Source organism: Dendrobates tinctorius, unplaced genomic scaffold (assembly GCF_039654945.1).
Source record: "Dendrobates tinctorius isolate UK_male_01 unplaced genomic scaffold, ASM3965494v1 ptg000216l, whole genome shotgun sequence".
Taxonomy (NCBI): domain Eukaryota; kingdom Metazoa; phylum Chordata; class Amphibia; order Anura; family Dendrobatidae; genus Dendrobates; species Dendrobates tinctorius.
The window spans coordinates 846,120-870,737 of NW_027361883.1; the positions used below are offsets into that span (position 1 = coordinate 846,120).

Genomic DNA, 24,618 nt, shown 5'->3' on the forward strand with positions numbered 1-24,618 from the left:
CGCAGCCATGTCACCGGCAGGTCTCAAGGGTCAGAGATGGTCATTTGGCTGAACAAAAGACAAGTGTTTACAGTTAGCTCATCAAAGTGACCAGCGGAAACCAAAGAGTCCCCCTACCACCGCTCCCAGAGTGCGACTCAAGGCGTAATGAGACCGCTACAAGTCAAGACGATACTTCCTATATATACTGACTTGAAAAAGCCTTGAGACCCTGAGAAGTTTTCCACATTTTTTCACATTACACCAACAAATTTAAATGTTTTTTATTTTCTGTGATACCAACACTAAGTAGCAAGTATTTGTGAAGTGTAAAGGAAATGGTATAATAAATATTATAAAACTATAAATCTGAAAGTTGCGAGTTACATGTGTATTCAGCTCTCTGTAGTCTGATGCCCCGAAATAAACTCCTGAGTGACCAATCTCCTCCAGAAGTCACGTAATTAGTACATTGCGGCCACCTGTGTACAGTTTCTTCTCAGGTGTTCTGTGAAGGCCTCAGTTGTTTGAGAACATTAGGGATCCAACAGCATCATGAAAACCAAGGAACACAACAGACAGGTCAGGGATAAAGTTGTGGAGAAGAGTAAAGCAGGTTTAGGTTATAAAAGAATAACACTGAACATATCACGGATCACTGTTCAATCCATCATCCAAAAATGGAACTATTATGGTACAAGTGCAAACCTACCAAGACATGGCCTTCCACCTAAAGTGACATCAAAACAAGGAAAGTTCTAATTAGAGAAGCAGCCAAGAGGCCCATGGTCACTGGAGGAGCTCCAGAGATCCACAGCTCGGGGGAGGACATTCTGTCCACAGAACAACTATTAGTCCTTATCAGGAGAACGCAACTCTGCTGCCTCCAATCATCAGGACAATTACGCAATTGAGTAACAAGTGATGGACAAGGCTGTGGCTGCTTCCACTACTAGGCTGGTTATTGGGGAACTCTGTGAGCGTTTGATATATACACCTCCGATTCCAGCGCATGGACTATATGCAAATACCCCGGTATGGTTACTGCCAACTCCACAATAACAGAAAAAAAAGAAACCACTACTAGCTTCTGCCACCAGTCATTTATACAGGCCGATATGACACCCGTTACAGGTAGTGTTTGGCTTCAGGGGTGCGGTTTACTGAACAAAAGCAACAGAGCTATTAAATTTTGAATATTTAATCCAGAAAGATACCTGTAGGCAGAGTTTATAAAAAAAAATAGTTTTCTCTCTTCCTCATCTACAATTAATCACATATGTTCAATGTGAGGGTGATATGTCCCCTCACTGGAGATGTCTGTATGGAATTTAATTTTTCTCTATTACATTCATATACTCCAAAAATATGGCCTTTATGGAAGAGGACATGCAAACATGTAGGGGGACACAGCTAGAATGTGGAAGAAGGTGCTCTAGTCAGATGGGCTAAATGGAAAATGCTGTGTGTCAGAAAGCAAACTGCTCTTCACCATAAAAACACCATCCCCACCATCATACATGGTAGTAGCAACATCCTGCTGTGGGGAGGTGATCGGAAGATGGATAGAGCTAACTACAGGGCAGTCCTGGAGGAAAACTTGTTAGTGTCATGATCAAAGCTTGGTGGAGTGGCAGCTATGGTGAAAGCTGCACTCAGATGCTGGACTCTGTTGCTGGAAGAGAGCTGCACTCAGATGCTGGACTCTGTTGCTGGAAAGCTGCACTCAGATGCTGGACTCTGTTGCTGGAAAGCTGCACTCAGATGCGGGACTCTTGCTGGAAAGCTGCACTCAGGTGTTGGATCCGGTTGGAGGAAAAGATGCACTCAGGTGTCGGACTCTGTTGCTTGGAGCATTAGCAACAGATCACAGCTAAGTGGTGTTTCCCTGTTTGTCACTTTCCTCAATGTGTGTTTTAGTGCAGTGGTGGGATTAGTTTCTGCACCGTCCACTTCACTAGTAAGGGATTGGTTCAGGGCGAGCTAGGGATTTCAGGTATCCTGATCGGTGCCCGGTGCGGAAACGGCCTAGGGATCGTTAGGAGTGTAGAGACACTGACTCAGGGGAGTGCAGGAGGTCTCCATGTCCCCGTTCCCTATCGCAGGGTCACCAATGTAATTGTTTTCCTGGTTTTCCCCTTTATTCTGAAATTCGTCCTGCTGGAGGCTGTGTATCCAGACATACGTGTACTACTGAAATTCGCCTGCTGGAGGCGGTGTATCCAGCTGCACCTTCTATTATTTAAATTCGCAATGCTGGAGGCGGTGTATCCAGGGTCACGCTTGTCATATAAATTCGCCCTGCTGGAGGTGGTGTGTCCAGTCACACGTGACCATGACATTATCACCAACCCTACTTTTTTTTTTCTGGTAGGCCTTTGGCCAAGTTCAGGCTGGTGAGTAATTGCTGCTGGGCCTCACTGAGGTGAGTGAGGAGCTGCATGGTGTGTTGAAGCAGTTCCAGCAGCAGTTATCAGGGTCTGGGGCCTTCCCTCTGGCTCAACCAGAAAATCAAATTGCGGCTCTGGCAAAGAAGCCTCCAGAGTCCCTGCTGGTGTTCGGGACTTGCTCATGCACGCGGACACATCCAGACAGGTGGGAGGAGTGGGTGAGTGGGTGCCCCCATGGTGCTGCCTGGTATTCCCCGAGGTGAAGGTCTACGTCCCTGTTGTGGGCGGATTTGTTATAGTCCGCGGGGCTCACGCCAAACCTTCCATACCACCAAAGAAGCCGCCCCCTCCTGGTCGTGTGGAGGAAGACGACCAGGGAGTATATATTTCCTCTGTACCCCCGTCCCCTTCTCCAGTTGTGGCTGCAGGGGTGCTGCCAGGGATTAGGGGCAAGTCTCAACCCTTTCCATTAGCCAACCCAGAGAGGCGCAGACCTCGTAGTAGGAGGGGTTGGAGGGTGGTGTTTCCCTTGGTGAATAGCGGGGATGTGAGTGTGGTGACACAGGGGGACGCCTGTTGTCAGTTCCAGTAAAAGTTCACAGTATTTGACAAAGTAATGAGTGGCGATAAACGTTCTGGTCCGGACCAGTGTGTGAACGAGCGTGTATGGGTGTCCACCAAATAACATCCAGTGGAAGTGTGTGCGGAGTCTTGTCAGCTTGTTTTACCTCCAAACATGCTCATGCACAACTCGCTCCCCAGGACGGTGCTCTGGGGATGTGCAACGCCGCCAGAACATACATTTCCAATTCCAGCGGTGTCCATTTGTCTTTAACCTGAAGTACAGGTAGTTGCAGAGGTGAACTCTGGATCTGGGCGTCCCCCCTGTAGGTGGTTCCCTGATGATGAGTGGTCTTGAGGGTCCAGAGGCCCCTCATTGAGGGAGAGTACAGTCATGATCCAGGTTGGATATGACAGGTTTTGAATAAGTAACCTTTTTTTCCTTTGAGCTGGTTGCTTAAGAGTTGGTTTTGCCCCCGGTGGCCATTAGGGTTATTACACAGTGGTGTCTTTTGTTCTAGTTTGCCCCCGGTGGTGGTGAGCGTTATTGCATGGGAATCTCTAACAGGTGTGAGTCTCTGACTCCTAACTATAAAGGTGTGTCAGGTGTTCTCACTCACTGTTGGTGATATTGGTGTTTTCCAACCATCCTTGGTGAAGGAAGGAACTAGAGAGAGGAACTGGGGCAGCCCAGTCAGAATCCTGGAGTGGCAGCTATGGTGTCAGCGAGGAGTTCTTGCAAAGCTTGGAGGAGTGGCAGCAATGGTGTCAGCGAGGAGTTCTTGTAAAGCATGGTGGAGTGGCAGCTATGGTGAAAGCTGCACTCAGATGCTGGACTCTGTTGCTGGAAGAGAGCTGCACTCAGATGCTGGACTCTGTTACTGGAAAGCTGCACTCGGATGCTGGACTCTGTTGCTGTAAAGCTGCACTCAGGTGTTGGATCCGGTTGGTGGAAAAGATGCACTCAGGTGTCAGACTCTTGCTTGGAGCATTAGCAACAGAGCAAAGCTAAGTGGTGTTTCCCTTTTTGTCACTTTCCTCAATGTGTGTTTTAGTGCAGTGGTGGGATTAGTTTCTGCACCGTCCACTTCACTAGTAAGGGATTGGTTCAGGGCGAGCTAGGGATTTCAGTTAACCTGACCGGCGCCCGATGCGGAACTGGTCTAGGGATCGTAAGGAGTGTAGAGATGCTGACTCAGGGGAGTGCAGGAGGTCTCCACGTCCCCATTCCCTATCACAGGGCCACCATTGTAATTGTTTTCCTGGTTTTCCCCTTTATTCTGAAATTCGCCCTGCTGGAGGCGGTGTATCCAGACATACGTTTACTACTGAAATTCGCCTGCTGGAGGCGGTGTATCCGGCTGCACGTTCTATTATTTAAATTCGCCCTGCTGGAGGCAGTGTATCCAGGGTCACATGTGTCATATAAATTCGCCCTGCTGGAGGTGGTGTGTCCAGTCACACGTGACCATGACAGTTAGAGGCTGCAAAATACTTGAGACTGGGGCAGGGATGTACATAGAAATCATGGGGCCCCACAGCAGAAGTTCTATTTGCCCTCTGCTCCAAAACAAAAAATCCTTAATATTCGGCAAGGTCACAGAGTATATCTCACAACTTTGCAGCCCTTACAAAGTCATTTTATTTAACTTTAACATAGTCACCCATACAGTATTATGGGCACCATATAGTCTTCCATACAGTGCTATAGGCACCACATAGTCCTCCATACCATATCAAGGGTACCACATATTCTTCCATATAGTATTATAGGCACCACATAGTGCTCCGTACATAATAATGGGCCCTATATAGTGCTCCATACAGTATAATGACCCCACATAGTGCTCCATACAGTATAACGGGCCCCATATATTACTCCATACAGTATAATGGGCCCCATATAGTGCTCTATACAGTATAATGTGCCCCATATAGTTCTCCATTCAGTATAATGTGCTCCATACAGTGTAATGGGCACCACATATTGCTCCATTCACTATTATAAGCCCCACATAGTGCTCCATACATCATTATGGGCCCCATATATTGCTCCATACAGTGTTATGGACCCCACATAGTGCGCCATACAGTTTAATGGACACCATATATTGCTCCATACACTATTATGAGCCCCACATAGTGCTCGATACAGTATTATGGGACCCATATATTGCTACGTACAGTATTATGGGACCTCTATAGTGCTCCATTTAGTATTATGGGCATCACATCGTCCTCCATGCAGTATAATGGTCCCCATATAGTACTGCATACAGTATAAAGGGCCCTATATAGTTCTCCATTCAGTATTATATATCTTCCATACAGTATACTGGGCCACATATAAAGTGTTCCATATAGTATAATGGACCCCATGTAATGATCCATACATAAGATACATAAATACTCCCCTAATAGACGCACAAAGTGATCCATACAGTATAATGGGACCCATATAATTCTCCATACATAAAAGATACATAAATACTCCCCTAATCCCATTCCCTGCTCCTCTAGTCTCCTGAGCATCTCTTGACTCTGCCGTGCTCGGCACACAGGGCTTTAGTGACCTCATCTGACAAAGAAGAGAGAAGGAGCATCATCTGACAGCTCCCTCTCCCATCATTGTTTTAAACTGTGTTGACTTCCAGGACCAGGATGCTGATACAGTTGAAAGTACGATGACGGGTGGGGAGCCTGGTGCTGGCACTGGGCCCCCTCACTCATGGGCCCCATAATGGCCTTGTGGTCTACGCCACTTGACTGGGACATGTTCATCTTCCAGCAGGACAAAGGCCCTAAACATCCTACCAGGGCTACAATGGAGGGTCTAGAACACAACATATTCATGTGGGTGAACGGTGCAGTCACCATCCAGACCCAAATCCCAGAGAATCTGTGACAAGACTTGAAAATTACTGATCACACTCGTCTCCATCCAATGTCACTGAGCGAGAGCGAGGGAGCAAAGAAGAAGGAAGAAAATGTCACCTCTAGATGTGCAAAGCTGGAGAGACAGACCTCAAAAGACTACAGCAGTAACTGCAGAGAAAGAGGGTCCTACAAGGTATTAACTCAGGGGGGTGAATACAAATGCAGGTCACAACTCTCAGATTTATCATTTTTAAAATAATTAGAAGTGTATCATTTCCTTTACACTTGAAAAATATAACTATAATTCTGCCCCCTATGTACATGAATATATTACTATAATACTGCCCCTATGTACAAGAATATAACTATTATAATACTGCTCCCTATGTACAAGAATATAACTACTATAATACTGCTCCCTATGTACAAGAATATAACTACTATAATACTGCTCCCTATGTACAAGAATATAACTACTATAATACTGCTCCCTATGTACAAGAATATAACTACTATAATACTGCCCCCTATGTACAAGAATATACCTACTATAATACTGCCCCTATGTACAAGAATATAACTACTATAATACTGCCCCCTATGCATAAGAATATAACTACTATAATACTGCTCCCTATGTACAAGAATATAACTACTATAATACTGCCCCTATGTACAAGAATATAACTACTATAATACTGCCCCTATGTACAAGAATATAACTACTATAATACTGCCCCTATGTACAAGAATATAACTACTATAATACTGCCCCTATGTACAAGAATATAACTACTATAATACTGCCCCATATGTATAAGAATATAACTACTATAATACTGCCCCTATGTACAAGAATATAACTACTATAATTCTGCCCCCTATGTATAAGAATATAACTACTATAATTCTGCCCCCTATGTATAAGAATATAACTACTATAATACTGCCCCCTATGTACAAGAATATAACTACTATAATACTGCCCCCTATGTACAACAATATAACTACTATAATACTGCTCCTATGTACAACAATATAACTACTATAATGCTACCCCCTATGTACAACAATATAACTACTATAATGCTGCCCCCTATGTACACGAATATAACTACTATAATACTGCTCCTGTGTACAAGAATATAACTACTATAATACTGCCCCTATGTACAAGAATATAACTACTATAATACTGCCCCCTATGTACAAGAATATAACTACTATAATACTGCCCCCTATGTACAAGAATATAACTACTATAATACTGCTCCTGTGTACAAGAATATAACTACTATAATACTGCTCCTATGTATAAGAATATACTATAATACTGCCCCTATGTACAAGAATAAAACTACTATAATACTGCTCCTATGTACAAGAATATAACTACTATAATACTGCCTCCTATATACAAGAATATAACTACTATAATACTGCCCCCTATGTATAAGAATGTAACTACTATAATACTGCCACTATGTACAAGAATATAACTACTATAATACTGCCCCTATGTACAAGAATATACTATAATACTGCACCGTGTACAAGAATATAACTACAATAATACTGCTCCCTATGTACAAGAATATAGCTACTATAATACTACTCCTATGTGCAAGAATATAACTACTATAATACTGCTCCTATGTATAAGAATATACTATAATACTGCTCCCTATGTACAAGAATATAAATACTATAATACTGCCCCCTATGTACAAGAATATAACTACTATAATGCTGCCCCCTATGTACAACAATATAACTACTATAATGCTGCCCCCTATGTACAACAATATAACTACTATAATGCTTCCCCCTATGTACACGAATATAACTACTATAATACTGCTCCTGTGTACAAGAATATAACTACTATAATACTGCCCCTATGTACAAGAATATAACTACTATAATACTGCCCCCTATGTACAAGAATATAACTACTATAATACTGCCCCCTATGTACAAGAATATAACTACTATAATACTGCTCCTATGTACAAGAATATAACTACTATAATACTGCTCCTATGTACAACAATATAACTACTATAATACTGCTCCTATGTACAACAATATAACTACTATAATACTGCTCCTGTGTACAAGAATATAACTACTATAATACTGCCCCCTATGTACAAGAATATAACTACTATAATACTGCCCCCTATGTACAAGAATATAACTACTATAATACTGCCCCCTATGTACAAGAATATAACTACTATAATACTGCCCCCTATGTACAAGAATATAACTACTATAATGCTGCCCCCTATGTACAAGAATATAACTACTATAATACTGCCCCCTATGTACAATATAACTACTATAATATTGCCCTTATGTACAAGAATATAAGTACTATAATACTGCTCCTATGTGAACAATGGACAGCAACCAATAGATTGGTAATTAACAGGGAGAAATGCAAGATTCTATATCTGTAAGAAAAAAAAAATTAGATCTACAGAATGAAAGGAATGGAACTAAGCAACAGCACATGTGAAGAAGACTTGGGTATACTAATAGATAACAGACTGCACATGAGTCAACAGTGTGATGCAGCAGCAAAATAGGCAATCAGTTCTAGGATGTATTAACAGAAGCATACAGTCTAGATCACGTGAAGTCATTATCCCTCTCTACTCCTCCTTGGTCAGGCCTCATCTAGAATACCGTGTCAAGTTCTGGGCACCACATTGTAAAAAGACATTGAAAAGCTGGATCAAGTTAAGAGAAGAGTGACCAGGATGGTGAGCAGACTGCAAAGTATGTCCTACAAGGAACAGTTAAAGGATCTGGGAAAGTTTAGTTTGCAAAAAAGAAAACTGAGAGGAGACTTAATAGCTGTCTACAAATTTCTCAAGGGCTGTCACATTGCAGAAGGATCAACTTTATTCTCATTTGCACGAGGAAAGACTAGAAGCAATGGGATGAAACTGAATGGGAGGAGACACAGATTAGATATTAGAAAAAACTTTTTGACAGAGTGAGCAATGAGTGGAACATGCTTCCACGAGAGGTGGTGAGTTCTCCTTCAATGGAAGTCTTCACACAGAGGCTGGACAGACATCTGACTGGGATGATTTAGTGAATCCTGCTTAGAGCAGGGGGTTGGACCAGATGGCCCAGGAGGTCCCTTCCAACTCTACGATTCTATGTACAAGAATATAACTACTATGGATGACTATAAGGTGCATTATATTATATGGAGGACTATAGGGGATGCATTCTACTTCTGCTATGGAGCCCCATGACTTCTGTGTTTTTTTTCTGCAGTGAAACACGATCTCTTGGTAGGAAAGAAGCTGCACACAGGTTACACGCTCTTTATCACACAGTTCCCTGTAGGTTTGGATTTCTTTTTCCCTTAATAATAAAGACTCCATTTATAAACTGCATTTTGTCATCTTTGTCTGATATTTACATTTGTTTGGTGATCGGAAACATTTAAATGTGACAAACATGGGAGAGAATAAGAAATCAGGAAGGGGGTGAACACTTTTTCACACAACTGTATCCATATGATATATCCAGGGTGGGGGAGGGGGCGGTATAAATCCATCAGACTGTAGTTACGCCCCTGGTCAGCGCTCATTATGCAGGTAGGACGGCTCCTCCACTTCTCCCCGGACTGTTCAGGTGTCGGGGGCACGTGGCTCCCCCAATCCAGCTTTCCCGGGCGCAGAGACGACACTGACAAATGTCGGCATTGTGCAGTATATGTTGTGGGATTCCGTCTCTAACGGTAAAGTGGTCAGTGCCAATGTTTCCATCAGGCAGCGCTGCGGCGTGCAGCGAGGCGTCACGTGCCTCCGTCTGCAGAGAGTGAAGTGTGACTGCACCTATGTAACGTGGCATCTGCCATTCCGCACACACCAGATCTAATCACCAGGGTCTGAGCGCGGGAGAGATTTGCAGCCAACCTGGCAGCGGCTTTGTTCTCAGAAATGGCATTTGTTGTTCTGGTGTAAAAAACACAAATATTATTCCCAGTCCTCCCATCCTACAAGTGACGATCCACAGACAGACAGGGGGCGACCTGCTGATTGGCGGCGGAGGCATCAGCCTGGCATTGACATGGTTAAATATTATTAATATTTGTCATTAATGTGCTGCTGTCCCGGCTCATTGATTTCAGCAGGAGCAGAGAAGGATCGGACATGCTGAACGACAACATGTCTCATCCCTATGCAACCACATGGGCTGTTCTCATCTCACTGGTATGTTTGAAATTTGCTGCTTATTAAAATTTGCCTCCGCTCTTCAGATATTAGCACTTTCGGCTTGTTTACAGCTCGTTGCCTGGGAGACCGACCACCGCTGCTGCCTGGTTTGTAAGCACTGCACTGAAGGTGGACGGGATTAGGAGTTAACCGCACACTCCAGCGATCCTGGACAGCTTCAAAACAGTGCTTACAAGCTCAAGAGAAAAGAGCCTGTAGGCACTGCGCATGTCCTGCTGTCTAACAGCAGTGGTCGGTCTCTAAGACATGGAGCTGTAAATAAGAGTTAGTAACTCAAGAACAGTAACCGGCATAATTGCTTCTGTTAGGACTATCCATCCATTTCCACTTGTAAGGATGGCATCTGTGGAGATTGTTCCTCTGATTAGCAGACAAGTTCACCAATGGATGAGGGCAGTCAGCAGCTCCCGCTATTCTCTGGAGGCAGAAATCTCTTTCAGGAACAAAGGATTACGCATGTCACAATCCAACATGCCTGATTCCCCCCTAAAAAAAAAATTCCTGCCATCAGGACAAGGCTGAGAGACCACCACACATTGGTTTCTCAGCCATTCCATTGTGGGGTTACTCTGATATTAGGACGGAGGATGGAGACTTGTCCTTGGTGCCAACTACAAGATAGCTCTGACATCCTACAATCATTTCTGACAGATTACATACTACTGCTTCAGATTTCTCAGCAAGACCTGACAACCAAGGAGGTATGGGACTGGCCCTGACCATCAATGGGGTCTGGATTACAATAGCCACCAAACCTGACTACTTTAGGGGAACCTTCTGCCTGTCCTATGTGACTATTTTGGGGGATCCGTCTGCCTGTCGTGACTACTTTGGGGGAACATTCTGCCTGTCGTAAGTGACTACTTTGGGGGATCCGTCTGCCTGTCCTATGTGACTATTTTCGGGGAACAGTCTGCCTGGCCTATGTGACTACTCTGGGGGATCAGTCTGCATGTCCTATGTGACTATTTTGGGGGATCCGTCTGCCTGTCCTATGTGACTACTTTGGGGGAACCTTCTGCCTGTCGTATGTGACTACTTTGGGGGATCCGTCTGCCTGCCCTATGTGACTACTTTGGGGGATCTGTCTGCCTGCCCTATGTGACTATTTTGGGGGAACCTTCTGCCTGTCCTATGTGACTATTTTGGGGGAACCTTCTGCCCATCCTATGTGACTATTTTCAGGGAACAATCTGCCTGTCCTATGTCACTTTTCTGGGGGAACCATCTGCCCGTCCTATGTGACTTTTTTGGGGGGAACCATCTGTCCGTCCTATGTGACTTTTTGGGGGAACCATCTGCCCGTCCTATGTGACTTTTTTGGGGGGAACCATCTGCCCGTCCTATGTGACTTTTTTGGGGAAACCATCTGCCCGTCCTATGTGACTTTTTTTGGGGGAACCATCTGCCCGTCCTATGTGACTTTTTTGGGGGGAACCATCTGTCCGTCCTATGTGACTTTTTGGGGGAACCATCTGCCCGTCCTATGTGACTTTTTAGGGGAACCATCTGTCCGTCCTATGTGACTTTTTTGGGGGGAACCATCTGCCCGTCCTATGTGACTTTTTTGGGGAAACCATCTGCCCGTCCTATGTGACTTTTTTGGGGGGAACCATCTGCCCGTCCTATGTGACTTTTTTGGGGGGAACCATCTGTCCGTCCTATGTGACTTTTTTGGGGAAACCATCTGCCCGTCCTATGTGACTTTTTTGGGGAAACCATCTGCCCGTCCTATGTGACTTTTTTTGGGGGAACCATCTGCCCGTCCTATGTGACTTTTTTGGGGGGAACCATCTGTCCGTCCTATGTGACTTTTTTGGGGAAACCATCTGCCCGTCCTATGTTTATGGCATCTCTTGACTCTTCCCATACAGCAGGTGCGGGGATAAGTTGGATCAGGCTGTTGGATGTAATATAATAATATTCCCAATCCTTTGCTCTCAGGAAAGTTAACCTGTTTCCAATACTGTCTGGCAGTCCGCACATTCAGGATACAAGCATGCTCAGGTGAGCTGAGCGTGCATGTGTATGACACGCTTGAGATGAGAGTCTGGCCAGCTTTACTCCTCATTTTTCCCCTTCGAGGTCTCAGATGATGTCAGACAGACCCATGTGTTTTATATTATTTTTATTAACACACATTTACACACTAAATTGGTAATAGCTACAGTGTCTTTCCTTTATCAGATAAAGAAAATAAATTAAAAAATTAAGGGAGTTGGAGGGCAGATAAAAGAAAACAAAAAAAGATTTTTTTTTTCTTGAACGCCCATTCAGCCCATGGTCATGATTTGTGATGGCTAATAAAAGTCTATGGAGAAAGCAGCCTGGTCCGGAGCCGAGGGGCCTCACCGTCACGACGGGCCCACGGCGTCCGCTTCTTCCTCAGTTCTGTACCATAATGGTCGCACTCGGTGGTCTCCGCTCAGTTTGTCATTGTGAGATGCAGTAAAGTCTTGTATGGTGTCGGGGTCCTGGCGATTAATCATTGGACGTGACATCGATGTCCTCCCCGTTGGGCTGCTTGGTGGCCAGTCTCCATCTGTTGATGTGGTGAGAACCTTTCTTCTTCTGATCCGAGTCCGGACCTTCCTCCTCCAGCTTCTGCCTCTTGTACTTGGTTCTCCTGTTCTGGAACCAGACCTTCACCTGTCAAAAAGTGACAAGATCACAATTAATGTAAGGCAAAAAAAAAATAATCTAATGCCCCCAATATTCAAAATTAATAAAAATGGAATTATTTTGACATTTTATAACATTGGTTTACTTTCAAGAACTGCAGTGAGTGGCGGTATTATTTATGTACTGGTTACTAAATGTAACCGGTAATGATCGGACGCAATCTCTCAGTGGGTAAAAGGAAATCCTACATTATTAGTTAACTCATTCATGGCCTCCCAGGGTCGGCGACTCTTTGTAGTGGGGTGGTTTAATTTTTGGTCAACATTGGGTTAATGGAAGGGCTATAATGTGTTAATAAATGACATGAGTTATTATTATTTTAGAACTTTTTATTGCGCTTTGACTTTTTTTTTATGCAAATGAATGATTTTGTCCGAGCACCATCTCTAAAGTTCAAGTGACGTTTTATGGATTTAGGAATATCTTTGTGACTTTTTGAAATAAAAAAAAAAATCATTAACCCCTTGTTGTATTTTTACCTAATTTTTCTAAAGAGTTGTGTCCTATTGGGCTGACCTCTGTGTATACTACTGATGGATGACGATGCATCTGGCTGAAGTATGAGGTGGACCACGAAATAAGAATGGGGGAGATACGGATTATCACATGTGTGAATGAAAAAAAAATAACATATATTTCAAACAGAATCTACTGGGTGAGAACTCAGCGTGATGGCAGCTATACACACTGACTAATTCCAAGATATTCAGTGTGAGCAGCAAACTCTCATTTGGCCACAATCCATGAGAATGTGAAAATGCAAACTGCATATTTAATACTCCAATTTTAACATGCAAGAGTGTGAGATCGTCGTCAGTCAGACTTCTAGAGACGAGACGCGCCAAGGCCACCCAGGCAACAGGTCACATTGCAGAAGACAGGTAGGACTCCACCTGCAATCTATTCTCTGTGTCCAAGTATTAGACCAGGAAAGTGTCTGAAGAAGGCGCCGAACACTGGTCTGCTCTCATATTATCAGCAGATGTCCCAGGCCTTCTATGTTCTAATGGCACCGGAAAGGGGGGATATGCTGAGTTCAGGGATGTCTCATTTCCTGGTCCCAGTCTGGAATTGCTTAGATAAAGCAGATCAAATTCTAGTAGAACTCATAAAGAAAGCTTGTGAGTCCTGCTTCCTCCTCCCACTGGTAGAGAGAGCCTGTGAGCCCTGCTTCCTCCTCCCACTGGTAGAGAAAGCCTGTGCGTTCTGCTTCCTCCTCCCACTGGTAGAGAAAGCCTGTGCGTTCTGCTTCCTCCTCCCACTGGTAGAGAAAGCCTGTGAGTTCTGCTTCCTCCTCCCACTGGTAGAGAAAGTCTGTGAGTTCTGCTTCCTCCCACTCGTAGAGAAAGCCTGTGAGTCTAGCTTCCTCCTCCCACTCATAAAGAAAGCCTGTTATTCCTGCTTCCTCCTCTCACTCATAGAAAATCCTGGGAGTCCTGCTTCCTCCTCCCACTCATCAAGAAAGCCTGTGAGTCCTGCTTCCTCCTCCCGCTCATAGAGAAAGCCTGTGAGTCCTGCTTCCTCCTCCCGCTCATAGAGAAAGCCTGTGAGTCTAGCTTCCTCCTCCCACTCATAAAGAAAGCCTGTGAGTCCTGCTTCCTCCTCCCACTCATAGAAAATCCTGGGAGTCCTGCTTCCTCCTCCCACTCATAGAGAAAGCCTGTGAGTCATACTTTCTCTACCTACTCATAGAAAAAGCCAGCGTGTCTTGCTTTCTTTGCCCACTCCTAGAGAGAGCCTGTGAGTCCTGCTTCCTCCTCCAACTCATCATCAAAATCTGCCAGTCCTGCTTTCCCCTCCCTCTCATCAAGAAAGACTGGGAGTCCTGCTTCCTTCTCCCACTCATCAAGAAAGCCTGGGAGACCTGCTTCCTCCTCCCACTCATCAAGAAAGCCTGGGAGACCTGCTTCCTCCTCCCACTCATCAAGAAAGCCTGGGAGACCTGCTTCTTCCTCCCACTCATAAAGAAAGCCTGGGAGTCCTGCTTCCTTCTCCCACTCATCAAGAAAGCCTGATAATCCTGATTCCACCTTCCACTCATAAAGAAAGCTTGTGAGTCCTGCTTCCACCTTCCACTCATAAAGAATGCATGTGAGTCCATCCTGCTTCCTTCTCCCACTCATCAAGAAAGCCTGATAGTCCTGCAAGAACCTTCCACTCATAATGAAAGCCTGTGAGTCCTGCTTCCTCCTCCCACTCATAAAGAAAGCCTGTCAGTCCTGACTCCTTTTCCCACTCATCAAGAAAGCCTGGGAGTCCTACTTCCTCTGCCTACTCACAGAAAAAGCCTGTGAATCCTGCTTTCTTTGCCCACTCCTAGAGAGAGCCTGTGAGTCCTGCTTACTCCTCCCACTCAGAGAAATTAAATTAAGCCTGTGGGTCCTGTCTCACCCATCCACTCATTAAGAAAGCCTGTGTGACCTCCTCCCACTCATAGAGAAAGCCTCCTCCTCATGACCACTCACAAAAAAGCTTTATGCGCATGAAGTAACAAATGTCAGTCATTACATATATGCAGGAAAAGTAGGACTCACAGGCTTTCACTAATAATGGCTAAATGCTGGGGGAAGCAGGACTCACAGGCTTTCTCTATGTGTGGGCAGGAGCAGGGGAAGCCTTGTAGGTTCACTTGTGCACTTGTATCCAGAGAGGAGACCTTGTTTTGTGATAGACACGTGTGTACAATCTTTTGGGTCATTTTTACCTTAGAAGAGGTAACAATTGTGGATACAATGAAGACTTTAAGATGTTTTGGGTCAGATCTCCAAAGATAAGGACTTTGGCCGTCACTCCTCAACTAAATTAATATGGTAAATGCACATTTACATGGAGTATTGATTGGCTGAATGAACACTCACCATAATGCTCTTTCCCAATCGATTGGGATAAAAAAAAAAAAAGTTTGCTCTCTACAGCTTATCTCCCCGTATCGACAATGTTCCACCCTCATGAGGCCTGAAGAATTGTTGTAGTGCGGTATTCCCACTATGGAAAACTATGATCAAATGTGGCCCCAGTGTAAATGGAGAGGGCAGTCACGCATGACCCTCTATAATATGCGATTTCCTGAAAAAAAACAAACAGAGGAAGCGTTCCCCTCAGTTATTGCAGTGCCATATAGTGCACATTTCACCATTATACCTGGGGGACTATTCCACCATACTGCCAGATGTCCGGTCTACTATTCCACCATACTACCAGATGTCCGGTCTACTATTCCACCATACTGCCAGATGTCCGGTCTACTATTCCACCATACTACCAGATGTCCAGTCTACTATTCCACCATACTGCCAGATGTCCAGTCTACTATTCCACCATACTGCCAGATGTCCAGTCTACCATTCCACCATACTGCCAGATGTCCGGTCTACTATTCCACCATACTGCCAGATGTCCAGTCTACTATTCCACCATACTGCCAGATGTCCAGTCTACTATTCCACCATACTGCCAGATGTCCAGTCTACTATTCCACCATACTGCCAGATGTCCAGTCTACCATTCCACCATACTGCCAGATGTCCGGTCTACCATTCCACCATACTGCCAGATGTCCAGTCTACTATTCCACCATACTGCCAGATGTCCAGTCTACTATTCCACCATACTGCCAGATGTCCAGTCTACTATTCCACCATACTACCAGATGTCCAGTCTACCATTCCACCATACTGCCAGATGTCCTGACTACCATTCCACCATACTGCCAGATGTCCTGACTACCATTCCACCATACTGCCAGATGTCCGGTCTACTATTCCACCATACTCCCAGATGTCCGGTCTACCATTCCACCATACTGCCAGATGTCCGGTCTACCATTCCACCATACTGCCAGATGTCCGGTTTACCATTCCACCATACTGCCAGATGTCCGGTCTACCATTCCACCATACTGCCAGATGTCCGGTCTACCATTCCACCATACTGCCTGATGTCCGGTCTACCATTCCACCATACTGCCAGATGTCCGGTCTACTATTCCACCATACTCCCAGATGTCCGGTCTACCATTCCACCATACTGCCAGATGTCCGGTCTACCATTCCACCATACTGCCAGATGTCCGGTTTACCATTCCACCATACTGCCAGATGTCCGGTCTACCATTCCTCCATACTGCCAGATGTCCGGTCTACCATTCCACCATACTGCCTGATGTCCGGTCTACCATTCCACCATACTGCCAGATGTCCGGTCTACTATTCCACCATACTACCAGATGTCCAGTCTACTATTCCACCATACTACCAGATATCCGGTCTACTATTCCACCATACTACCAGATGTCTGGTCTACTATTCCACCATACTACCAGATGTCCGGTCTACTAATCCACCATACTACCAGATATCCGGTCTACTATTCCACCTTACTACCAGATGTCTGGTCTACTATTCCACCATACTACCAGATGTCCGGTCTACTATTCCACCATACTACCAGATGTCTGGTCTACTATTCCACCACACTGCCAGATGTCCAGTCTACCATTCCACCATACTGCCAGATGTCCGGTCTACTATTCCACCATACTATAAATATAGATCAGAGCACGAACAATAATTGTAAGATACTGACAACATCCAATATGTCATTGTGACAGAAAAACTCCCAACAATAAATGAACAAATTAGAAAAATTTGAGTCAAAATAGCCGTCTTTAAGTGAATAAAAAATAATTTATTAAATACAAGCATCCAATAAGAGATACAAAAAGAACATAATCATAAATAGATACATATGACATTCAAAAGAGTATCTGAAAAATGAAGGACACAGGTAAAAAATGTCCAAAAGACAACACTGGTAAACAGACAAATCCGACAAGGCGAATCAAGTTCTTTGAAAATATAGACCTTAGAATACAGTGTGTATACGCCTTTAAGGGCACCTAATAAATTTGACTAGTCAAAGATAGATCCTCACCCATCATGGTCGCAGTGTGTCAAAGGACTGCCAGCCCCTACGCTCGTTTTGCGTAGGCTTCTTCGGGGGGCCATTTTTAAGATACTCATTTGAATGTCATATGTATCTGTTTACAATTACGTTCTTTACATATCTCTTATTGGATGCTTGTATTTAATAGATTTTCTTTTTCACTTTAAAGACAGCTATTTTTATTCCACCATACTACCAGCCACCTGGTCAACTATTCCACCATACTACCTGATGTCCAGTCTACTATTCCACCACACTACCAACCACACAGTCTAGAATTCCACCATACTACCAGCCACCTGGATCTACAATTCCACCATACTACCAGCCACCTGGTCTACTACAACACTACCAGCCATTCGATCTACTATTTGACCATACTACCAGATGTCCAGTCTACTATTCCACCACACTACCAACCACACAGTCTAGTATTCCACCATACTACCAGCCACCAAGTCTACTATTCCACCATACTACCAGATGTCCAGTCTACTATTCCACCACACTACCAACCACACAGTCTAGAATTCCACCATACTACCAGCCACACAGTCTAGTATTCCACCATACTACCAGCCACACAGTCTAGTATTCCACCATACTACCAGCCACCTGGTCTACTGCAACACTACCAGCCATTCGATCTACTATTTCACCATACTACCAGCCACACAGTCTAGTATTCCACCATACTACCAGCCACCTGGATCTACAATTCCACCATAGTACCAGCCACCTGGTCTACTACAACACTACCAGCCATTCGATCTACTATTTCACCATACTACCAGATGTCCAGTCTACTATTCCACCACACTACCAGCCACACAGTCTAGTATTCCACCACACTACCAGCCACACAGTCTAGTTTTCCACCATACTACCAGCCACCTGGATCTACAATTCCACCATACTACCAGCAACCTGGTCTACTACAACACTACCAGCCATTCGATCTACTATTTCACCATACTACCAGATGTCCAGTCTACTATTCCACCATACTACCAGTCACCTGGATCTACAATTCCACCTTACTACTAGCCACCCACTCTACTATTCCACCATACTACCAGATGTCCAATCTACTATTCCACCATACTACCAGCCACACAGTCTACTACAACACTACCAGCCATCTGCTCTACTATTTCACCATACTACCAACCGCTCTGTTTACGTTTCCACTATATTACCAGCCACAAGGTCTACTATTTCACCATTCCACCAGCCACCCGATCAATTATTGCACCATACTACCAGATGCCCAGTCATACTAGCAACCATACGGTCTACAATTCCACCATACCACCAGCACCTAGTCTGCTATTCCACCATACTACCAGCCACCAACTCTACTATTGCACCAGACTAGCAGCCACCTAATCTACTATTCCACAACACTTCCAGCCATCCGCTCTACTATTCCACCATATTACCAGCCACCCTGGTCTACTATTTCACAATTTCACCAGCCACCTAGGTCTACTATTCCACCATATTACTAGATGCTCAGTCTAGTATTTCACCATACTACCAGGCACTCGATCTACTAGTCCAGCATGCTACCAGATGCCAAGTCTATTATTCCACCATACTACCAACCATGCGGTCTACAATTCCACCATACCACCAGCAACTAGTCTGCTATACTACCATACTACCAGTCACCAGGTCTACTATTCCACCATACTACAAGCCACCTAGTCTAGTATACCACCATACTACCAGACACCCGGTCTACTATTCCACCATAATACCAGCCTCCAGGTCTAGTATTCTGCCATACTACCAGATGTCTAGTCTTCTGCCAATCAGTCTAATATTCTGCCATACTACCAATCTCCCAGTCTACTTTCTACCATGCTACCAGATGTCCAGTCTAGTATTCTGACATACTACCAGCCACCCGGTAGTACCTATCCTTCTTTTTGATACTTTTTATCCCCAACATGTGCCATGCACAGTTCAGAAACTCACTTCATTCCTAGTAGGTTATAGCTATTACAAGCTTTTAGTCATGTAGCTTTGTAGGCCTTTATCATGGTATCCTAGAAGCCTGGTAGTCATGTAGCATTGTGGTTGTTTATTATAGTATCCTAGTAGCCTGGTAGTCATGTAGCCTTGTAGCCCTTTAACATGGTATCCTAATAGCCTGGTAGTCATGCATCCTTGTAGCTCTTTATCATAGTATCCTAGAAGTCTGGTAATAATGTAGCCTTGTAGCCCTTTATCATAGTATCCTAGTAGCCTGGTAGTCATGTAGCCTTGTATGTTGTGAGTTCATTTTCCCCTCCGTCACTGAGGCCTGGTGAACTCCCTATTCTAGTGAAGGAAGGTAGTGAGCCTGATTATCAGACACCTGGGACTAATGAAGACGATTGGCTGAGTGGAGTCACTGACTGGATTTAAGGCAGCCTACGCCCTTTCTGCCCTGCGGGTGATTTCTCTGTGGACTCTTGGACACCAGTCTGATTCCTGCTCTCCTAAAGCTAAGTTTTCTGTTTTGCCTTTTGCATCTAAGATTTGTTTTTGTTTTTCTTGCTTTTTGGATTCTGCCACTCCCTGCTGGAGTGTGCAGTGTTCCGTGAGCTCTGTCTTCTGAAGGTACCTGAGTGCTGATTTAGTTTTTGAAGCTTAGTTGCTTCAGGGCCATTTTTATATCAGCTTGTTGGCTTTTTCTCTGATAGGGTTTTTGCAGATTGCAGACAGCAGCCTTCCTATCCGTTCCTATCTAGGTAGTTTTTGGGCCCCGTCTTTGCTCAGCCTGTCTTTCTGTCTGTGTAAGTGTTTTCATCTTGCTTCACCGTCATTATATGTGGGGGGCTGCCTATTGCTTTGGGGTCTGCTCTGGGGCAGTTAGATTTCCCCTTTCCTTCTTTAGGCCTATGTATCTCTCTGGCTGTGATCGAGGGGTCTAGGTCATCGTAGGAACCCCCCACGGCTACTGCTAGTTGTGTTGATAGGTTCAGGGGTCTGCAATCTGATAGTTGCCAACTTCTCTGGTTTTCAGGACTTAGCTAGCATTTCTGTTTTTGCCTCCTATGGTGACTCAATCATAACACTTGTAGCCCTTTATCATAGTATCCTAGTAGCCTGGTAGTCATGTAGCCTTGTAGCCGTTTATCATGGCATCCTAGTAACCTAGTAGTCATGGTATCCTAGTAGCCTGCTAGTCCTGTAGCCTTGTAGCAATTTATTACAGTATCCTAGTAGCCCATTATCTTGTAGCCTGGTAGTCCATTAGCTTTGTTGCCTGGTAGCCTTTTATCATGGCATCCTAGTAGCCTGACAGTCTTATCTTCATAGCCTGGTCGCCTTGTGGTGGTTCCTGGTTTTATTAGCCGGGCCGCCTGCTCATCTGCTCCCGTACTATTCTAGGTGAATAATCTCCTGGATGGCGTTCTCCGCTTCTTCCACCTTGGGCATTTCGTATTCTGTCTGTAATTCTAATTTATACAGACATCGTCCCTGGAAGGCAAAGATCCCGAAAACTCTCACTGCTGCTTCATTTCCATATCCATTACTGCCTTCACCAATCAGAGGCCGCCTCCCACCACCAATATTCTCACCCCTCCTCTCCGTATGCAAATGCTTTTTGCGCTCAAACTGGCGGACGAAATAATGATTTTTTTTATTTTTTTTTATATTCCTGGCATGAGAAATCACTGTGGGGTGGTGGAGGAGAGAACAAAGCTTTATAGGTGCCTCGCAACATATGGTGAAGTTATCGGCACATATATTACTCATAGGTGGTGAACTCTTGGATTTACATGCATTGTAAGAACCAGGAGAGCATCGAGCCGTGGACTGTATGCCTCCTAACAATCCACAATATATTCGTAGAAGGCATTACTGGACAAGAAATAAAAACATGCCCCAATGGGCAACCAGTGCTACCCGTAGTGGATGCCACCCATGTTACATTCCTCCCGCGAACCTCCTACTGCTCTCCTCCAACCAAGCAGCCGAGATATTGGCCCCTTCACACTACGATGCTGCTCTGCATCTGGTGGAGTTGCCCTCCTGATAATTTCGTGACCATGCCATTCCATACCTTTCACCATTGCCCACCACCTACCATGCTTCCTCTATCTAGTCTCTGAACCTTTCTTGTATATGTGCCGATTTCCATAGCGTGAATGTGGTGGGTATGTGTAGACGTATGACACCAACCTGGGTTTCTGATAGACTGAGACTGCTTGCCAACTGTTTCCTCTCTGCTCCCACCACATAATGGTTCTTCTCGAAGGCCCTCTCCAGCCGGAGCAACTGCGAAGGTGAAAACGCTGTTCTGATACGCTTGGGCTTCCTGGCAAAGGGTCCATGAAGGAGTAAACTCTCCTGGGAGACATCGCTGCCTGGAATAAGAAGATACAAGACAAGAGTGAGAATGTCGCCTGATCCCGAGAGGACAATGTCCTACCGTAGTGCCACTCATGAATAATGAACACACTATGACCTTCACATGAAGGTGATGTCACAACCTTCCATGATCTTGGGATGATTCAAAATCCCCACAGTTTGTAGGAAAAATGTAAAAATAAATATATAATAATACATATGAATAACTAAGTGCTGACAACCTAAAATACCTGGCATGTGCTAAAACTTTAAAATGATGTCAGATTATTTCACAGCCCCTCATAAATCATGGAGAAGATGATGTCATCAATCCTAAAATCCATTCATCTGATGTCATCATTCTGAATAATTACACAGATGGTGTCAGAATTTATGGCACAAAATCTCTGATCCTTCGGATGATGCAAAAATCCTCAAAAGTGTGCAGGAAATATGCAAAAATAGGAAAAAAGCCGAGAGGATTCTAAATGGCGACAACATAAAATATATAACGTTGTGTCGTGTTCTGTTACTGTCGGTCACTAGTGATGAGCGAGCACAGGAATGATCGAGCCGCTCAGTACTAGAATCCAGCAGGTCTGAGGCCTGAAAAAAAAAAAAACCGCCTCCTCCTCCTCCACCCTTTATAACGGCCATCTCACTGCGTATTTCCCCATCCCCTATGACTACGGTAGATGACATAACAGGTGGGGAAATAATACTACACCACCCGGTAAATGATAACATTCTACCTTATCTGGCATGTGGTGTGTGACATGGTCAGACACGTACTGTGTAATTTATGAAAGAGCGACTCTGAAACTCGCAAAGCCTATGTGGACGATGGAAAGGCTGTCAAAAATGAGATTTATGAGACATAAAGGAGTATCTTATACACAATCTGTTACAATTGTTAAGCAGTGGACTCCTAAACTCATAAAGCCTAAACACTGGGCTGCCAAACATTAAAAGGAAGGACTGAAATGCACCATGGAAGACACGTAGTGGAGGCCTCAGAAAATATTTTTTTTTCCATTTTTAAGGATTAGGACTCCTAGACTGGTAAAGCCTATGCACCAAGTGCAAGGGCTGAAGAGCATTTACTCCTGGGGAGTGTATATATGTATGTAAAAGAATTGTACAGGTAGGCCTTTTACAGACCCTGTAAAAATTATGAAGGAGGGCATCATACACACCCTGGAAAAACAATGAGTGAGCGTCATGTGATGAGCTGACCCTCTAAACATTATAAGTGAGGGCCGCCTGTTTACTGTCTAAAAATTATAAGTAAGGGCCACCTGTTTACCCTCTAAAAACTATAAGCAAAGGACCACCTGTTTTACCGTCTAAATATTATAAGCGAGGACCGCCTGTTTACCGTCTAAAAATTATCAGCGAGGACCGCCTGTTTACCCTCTAAATATTATAAGCGAGGACCGCCTGTTTACCGTCTAAAAATTATCAGCGAGGACCGCCTGTTTACCGTCTAAATATTATAAGCGAGGACCGCCTGTTTACCGTCTAAAAATTATCAGCGAGGACCGCCTGTTTACCCTCTAAATATTATAAGCGAGGACCGCCTGTTTACCCTCTAAATATAAGCGAGGCCTGCCTGTTTACCCTCTAAATATTATGAGCGAGGACCCCTGTTTACCGTCTAAATATTATAAGCGAGGACCACCTGTTTACCCTCTAAATATTATAAGCGAGGACCGCCTGTTTACCCTCTAAATATTATAAGCGAGGACCGCCTGTTTACCCTCTAAATATTATAAGCGAGGACCGCCTGTTTACCCTATAAATATTATGAGCGAGGACCCCTGTTTACCGTCTAAATATTATAAGCGAGGACCGCCTGTTTACCGTCTAAATATTATAAGCGAGGGTCGCCTGTTTACCCTCTAAATATTATAAGCGAGGACCGCCTGTTTACCCTATAAATATTATGAGCGAGGACCCCTGTTTACCGTCTAAATATTATAAGCGAGGACCGCCTGTTTACCGTCTAAATATTATAAGCGAGGACCGCCTGTTTACCCTCTAAATATTATAAGCGAGGACCGCCTGTTTACCCTATAAATATTATGAGCGAGGACCCCTGTTTACCGTCTAAATATTATAAGCGAGGACCGCCTGTTTACTGTCTAAATATTATAAGCGAGGACCGCCTGTTTACCCTATAAATATTATAAGCGAGGACCGCCTGTTTACCCTATAAATATTATGAGCGAGGACCGCCTGTTTACCCTCTAAATATTATAAGCGAGGACCGCCTGTTTACCCTATAAATATTATGAGCGAGGACCGCCTGTTTACCGTCTAAATATTATAAGCGAGGACCGCCTGTTTACCGTCTAAATATTATAAGCGAGGACCGCCTGTTTACCCTCTAAATATTATAAGCGAGGACCGCCTGTTTACCCTCTAAATATTATAAGCGAGGACCGCCTGTTTACCCTATAAATATTATGAGCGAGGACCGCCTGTTTACCGTCTAAATATTATAAGCGAGGACCGCCTGTTTACCCTCTAAATATTATAAGCGAGGACCGCCTGTTTACCCTATAAATATT

At 44.3% G+C, this 24,618-nt stretch overlaps 1 protein-coding gene across 1 annotated transcript in view; it reads right to left on the bottom strand.

Moving 5' to 3' along the window:
- Positions 1-12,185: 12,185 nt before the first annotated feature.
- Positions 12,186-24,618, bottom strand: part of EMX1 (empty spiracles homeobox 1) — a 106,718-nt gene continuing 94,285 nt past the window's right edge. Inside the window, exons 2-3 of the mRNA XM_073555067.1 lie at positions 21,878-22,062; positions 12,186-12,721 (exon numbers count right to left, since the gene is read on the bottom strand). Of these exons, the coding sequence (XP_073411168.1) occupies positions 12,554-12,721; positions 21,878-22,062 (353 nt within the window). The 3' untranslated portion in view covers positions 12,186-12,553. The remainder of the gene's footprint in view (positions 12,722-21,877; positions 22,063-24,618) is intronic.